This window comes from Schistocerca americana, chromosome X (assembly GCF_021461395.2).
Source record: "Schistocerca americana isolate TAMUIC-IGC-003095 chromosome X, iqSchAmer2.1, whole genome shotgun sequence".
In the NCBI taxonomy this organism is placed as follows: domain Eukaryota; kingdom Metazoa; phylum Arthropoda; class Insecta; order Orthoptera; family Acrididae; genus Schistocerca; species Schistocerca americana.
This window is the reverse complement of record NC_060130.1, coordinates 445,433,663-445,439,662: the sequence shown is the minus strand read 5'-3', so window position 1 is coordinate 445,439,662 and position 6,000 is coordinate 445,433,663. Positions and strand designations below refer to the sequence as shown.

General features: G+C 37.5%; 1 protein-coding gene across 1 annotated transcript in view; it reads right to left on the bottom strand.

Moving 5' to 3' along the window:
• Positions 1–274: 274 nt before the first annotated feature.
• LOC124556430 (nipped-B-like protein) overlaps positions 275–6,000 on the bottom strand; it is a 395,074-nt gene continuing 389,348 nt past the window's right edge. Inside the window, exons 31-34 of the mRNA XM_047130386.1 lie at positions 5,327–5,559; positions 5,067–5,241; positions 4,817–4,987; positions 275–698 (exon numbers count right to left, since the gene is read on the bottom strand). Of these exons, the coding sequence (XP_046986342.1) occupies positions 513–698; positions 4,817–4,987; positions 5,067–5,241; positions 5,327–5,559 (765 nt within the window). The 3' untranslated portion in view covers positions 275–512. The remainder of the gene's footprint in view (positions 699–4,816; positions 4,988–5,066; positions 5,242–5,326; positions 5,560–6,000) is intronic.

Here is a 6,000-nt window from a genome sequence, read left to right as displayed (position 1 = left end):
GCATACATGAACACACTTTCACACACACACCTTACTTTTGAAATAGGGTCTTTCTTTCCTAGAAAGAAGGGTCCCATGATTAAAAATATAAGGGCAGCTGTTGCAGAATATAGCAACAGCCACAATTTGACTCTTCATTTCATCTACCATATTGCTTAACACAATGATTTTTGTACCATCTGGAATAGTCGGCTGCTGTGCAGTCTTTAGTAGTGCACATGATTGAAAAAGGTAAGTCAAATAAAATTTCAGTAAAAAATAATAAAACATACTCTGATATTTATATAGTCCTTTTTTTTAAAGAAACACATTTCCAGTTTTTAAATAAATTAACTTTTCACTTTCCAAGATACCTCAAATGAATTTGTGCTTTACAATAACTTAGTGAAACAGTCCGTTCATTGCACTTCAAAAGTTTTGCAAAAGTTCAGATGTGATAACACATCTCGTACACATTATCAGAAAAAACTGTCATCACTGTACACAACAATTTTTTTTAATTTTTTTATTTTTTACACAAGAAAATCAGGATCACTGTATTCATTATCACTATCCTCATCAGCAATCTTCCGTCTCTTCTTTTTGTGCCTGTGTTTTTTATGCCGTTCTGTTTTGTGTGCTTTGTGAGCACGATGTGGCCGAGATTCTGGTGGTTTAGGAGGTACAATGGTTAACTTTGGTACCCTCTGTGGTGTTTCCTGAAACAACATTGTTGTAATAACAAGCATTCAGAAATCAAGGTGATGCATTTATGTTGAATATCACTGCATGACACAAACATTACACAAAGATTCAGCAACTAGTAATGTTATTTCCATTTGACTGAATCACAGAAAGTTTCAAAACATTAACTACTGTGACTTAGACTGACCACTTTCTGACCTAAGAGAGGAACAGAGAGAACAGAAAAAGTATGTTTATTATATTTTACCAATGCTACGCATAGACAAATGAAGAAATAATATTAAAAATGAAATACACAGTATTAATGTTCCACAATAATACTTATTTGATATTTTATTGTGAAAAAGCTTTTGGCTCTCTAGGTCATCACCAGACAACTGATTACGTATTTCAGGTTTTAATATTTTTCTGTTTCTCCAAGAGCTAATGAAATATTCCATAAATGAATAAATAATACATTAAAGTTTGACAGCCACTACAATGATAACTGCAAACAGTGATCACAATGGATTTCTCATATTGAATAGAGCACACAGGTGAAAGATGAACCAGTTACATTTTTGAATCATTCTGTAATTTTATCAAAAGAAAATGAAGTGTGAACATTTCAAACAATCACATTCTCTGACAACAAAATGTCATTCTTTCCAGAAGTGATACTTGATTTTGGTTGGTAAGTCTTGAACACACAGTTCATGCATATACTAGTAGATGTCATCGAAACAACCAGAAATGTCATTGTGGCATGCCATTCTTACATTTAACATTATGTGGTGGCTTTTGTACATTATTTACACATACTTTTGATATCAGATTGTGACTGAGAAACACCGTATACCACAAATTACTAATATTCATCCAAAATACAAAAGGGTGAAAGTAAGACAAATACCATTAATTTTCAGCTTTTCAGTTCACAGGTATTTTATGAGTCCACTGCATAATATAAACAGCAAAAGGTGTGAATTCCCACATTAACATCAGAGATAAATTCAAAGAAGGCCTTGTGAATATGAAAAAAAGATATGACAAAATGCCATTTACTGTAACAGACGGACAGACAGACAGATTTGAGAAAAGGAAAGTCAGATAGAATGAATACAGATGAACCTACATTTGTGTCATTCATGCATTTGTGGGAAGGTTTTGACAGTGTAAACTAGAATACACTCAAATTCTGAAACTAGCTGAGATAAAATACAGGAAGCAAAATGTTATCTGCAACTTGCACACAAACCTGTCTGCAGTTTTAAGACTGAGGATACAAAATGGAGGCAGTAGTTTGAGAAGGGAGTAGGACAGGGCTGTAACTTATCCCTGATGTTATTTAGTCTGTATATTGAGTAAGCAGCAAAAGAAACTAAAGAGAAATTTGGAAACAGAACTGAAGTTCATTGAGAAGAAATAAAATCTGTAACATTTGCTAATGATATTGTAATTCCAGCACATGGCAGAAGACTTAGATGATCAGTTGACTGGAATGTATTAGGTTAGGAAGTGACATGCTAAGTAGTAGATGAGTTTTACTATTTGCTCAGCAAAATAACTGACAATGGCGGAAATAAAGAGGGTATAAAATGCGGACTAGCAACAGAAAAGAAAGTGTTTATAAAAATGCAAAAAATTAATGTCTAATATAAATTTAAGTTTATTAAGGAGAAGAGAAGCTTTTAAAATGAAGTGCTACAGAAGAATGCTGAAAATTAGATCAGCAGATAGGACAAGTAATGTAGGGATACTGAATGAAACTAGTGAGGAAAGAAGTTTATGGTACAATTTGACTAAAAGGAGAAATCCATCAATAGGACATATTCTGAGACATTAAGGAATAGCCAACTGATGATGAATAGAAGTGGGGGATGAGGGGAGGGGGAGCAAAAATTGTAGAGAAGATCAAGGCTTCACTACAGTAAGCAAATTCAAGCAGATGTGGGTTGCAATAGTTATGTGAAGATGAAGTGGCTCACACAGGATAAACTATCGTGTAGAACTGCATCAAAACAATCTCCAGACAGAAGAAGAAGAAGAAGATGATGATTACAAAAGTAAAATTAGCAGTAGATGAGGGAGGGACCAACCAGCAACTAAACATGGGTTGTTCATACACATCTTAAAAAGGTTTTGCACCACCTCATTTGAAACCTCACACTCAATACTCTTTTGAACCAAGGGGCTATTTATGTACAGCCAACTGCATAACAGACAAAAGTAAACCTGCATTCTCAGTTCACTGTGTCATCTCCACAACATGCAGCTTGTGTAACTTGTTCAGTCTGTGAGCATGTCTCTAAGGGTAATTTCAAGGTTAGACCATGTTCACATTGACAGTTTACAGCATGGTGGATTGTCAGCAGCGTAGGTTGCCCACTGTACTGGCATATACCACAGTGACATCATTCAAACTTTCATTCACTATCGTGAGACATAAAAGTGCTTTGTGGTGGTCACTCTCTGTCAAGTTTCAAACTGTTTGAAACCCAACACACAAAAGTGTGTAGTCTCCATTTCAGAGAAAAACCTCTTTAGTTTTTACTTCACCTACGCAGCTCTCAGGAATGTAACACCATTACCTTTTCAGCAGTTTTTTTTTCAAATGGTTCAAATGGCTCTGAGCACTATGGGACTTAACATCTGAGGTCATCAGTCCCCTAGAACGTAGAACTACTTAAACCTGACTAACCTAGGGACATCACACACATCCATGCCTGAGGCAGGATTCGAACCTGCGACCGTAGCAGTCGAGCAGTTTTTTTTGCTGTGTATAACATTCATTATTCTGAAGAGCATCTGGATGTAACACTTTTCATTGACAAGACATATGACTAATAAAACAAAAATGCATAAAATTCCTGAAACCTGTGCTGATTAAAATGTACAACTGTCACCTTAAAATGGAGTTACAACTCAAACACTTTCACTCATGGGACATTCCATTTCGAAAATTGTTAGCGAATTCTAAATTCAGAGATCCATAGTGTCAACGGTGTGCCAAGAATACCACATTTCAGGCATTACCTCTCACAATGGACAATGCAGTGGCTGATGACTTTCACTTAATGACTGAAAACAGCAGTGTTTGTGTAGAGTTGTTAGTGCCAACACACAAGCAACACTGATTGAAATAACCGCAGGAATCAATGTGGGGTGTATGACAAACACATCTGTTAAGACACAGCAGCAGAATTGGCATAACAGGGCTATAGCAGCAGACAACTGACCCAGGTGCCATTCCTAACAGCATGACCTTGCCTGCAGCATATACTTGGCCCTTGACAACTGGAAAACCATGGCCTCGTCAGACGAGTCCTGATTCCAGTTGGTAAGAGCTGATGATAGCGTTTGAGTGAAGCACAGACACCACGAAGCCAAGGACCCGAGTTATCAACAAGGCATTATGCAAACTTGAGGTGGCTGCATAATAGTGCGGGCTGTGTTTACATGGAATGGACTGGATCCTCTGGTCCAACTGAACCAATCATTGACTGGAAATAGTTACATTTGACTACTTGCAGACCATTTGCAGCCATTCATCAACTTCATGTACCTATACAACAATGGAATTTTTACGGATGACGATATGCCATATCACAGGCTGCAATTGTTCACAATTTGCTTGATGAACATTCTGGACAATTCCAATGACTGATTTTGCCACCCAGATCACTTGATATGAATCCCATTGAACATTTATCGGACATAATTGCAAGGTCAGTTCATAAACAAAATCCTGCAGTGGCAACACTTTCGCGATTATGGATGGTTATAGAGGCAGCATAGCTCATTATTTCTGCATGGGACTTCCAGCAACTTGTCGAGTCCATGCCATGTCAAGCCACTGCACTATGCCAGCCAAACTGCAGTCCAACACAATATTAGGAGGTATCCATGACTTTTGTCACCTCAATGTAAACAACTGGGCAAATTTCAATATAGTTTCAGCTGATCTGCTTTATTTCCTTTATGTCTTCAGTAGACTGTGTACCTGGTTAAAAGGAAGTTTGAGGAAAAGATGGAGCAGGCTAACAAACTGTTTCTAGTACGGGTGAATACTAATGGTACAATTACCTTATGTAAATTGACAACTACAGTTACTTTTCTTTATGACAAGAGTTTAACATTACAAATGCCATACCTTTACTTCTGACTGTGCTGTTTCAGTCTGTTGTGTCGTACGGTCAGTTCGATTTTCTTCGTTGTTTTCTTTGGCATCTTCTGCTGGTTTTGAAGATGATTTTGAAGTTGTTATACGGTCATCATCATCATCAGGATCTTCAGGATCGAATTTCAACATCATCTGCTTGAACTAAACAAAAAATTAACAATGTGAAGTAATACATTAAACTCCACACCAGAGCATAAAAAAAAAAAAAATTAAATCTTACATCCAAGTACTGCTCAATAAGAGCTCTTCTTGCTGTTTCATCAAGAACTGGTGGTGGTGAACCTTGTCTTAATTTTTGAAGTGTATTTTTAGGATCAAAATGTGATGCTGTTCGACGATTGACAGTTTTTTCATATACTTTTGCAGACTCTGATGGAGAATATTGTGTTATTTTCCTGTAATAAAATTTACAAAATTAACCAGAGTCTCAGTGCACTATGAACAACGGCTTTCCAATAAATGATACAGCTGAACACCTACGCATCACTGATTCCATACAGGTCTTTGAGGTGCTGTTTTAAAACAAGCAGCAGCAGGCAACCTTGAGATGCAGTTACACACTCCTGTAAAACTGTAGTATCCTCTGGAACTCTACTAAGAAGTGTGTCTTCATCTTCATCATCATCCTCCTCTTCATAGTAAACAGGAACTGCATTTCCTGTTTCTGGGTTCACTTTTGTGGCCTGAGGTTCATTATTATTTGGCAGGAGAGCCTAAAAAGGCAATTGTAAAATATTAATAATGTGACAAAAAGCAGAGAGAGAGAGAGAGAGAGAGAGAGAGAGAGAGAGAGAGAGAGGGTGGTGGTGGTGGTGGGGGGGGGGGGGGGGTGTAGGTGTATGCTGCACAGTAATTCTCAGAGAGAAGTTAATATTTTGCCGGAGACAAACCAGGTAACTAAGTAGGGAGACTCATGGGAACAGATGGAACAGAATAACGAGAGCAGGCACAACAAGATTAAGTCCACAGACAAAATGTGGTCAACAAATATTGTAAGGGGGAAGCAATTGGGGGGGGGGGGGGGGGGGGGGAAGGCGAGTTGAAAGAAAGTGAGAGGATCAGGAAGAAATTCAAAGACCTGGTAACTTAAATAACAATATGGAAGGAAAAAAGGCTAGATTTTAATGTATTTGTACAAATAGCTGTCCATAAAC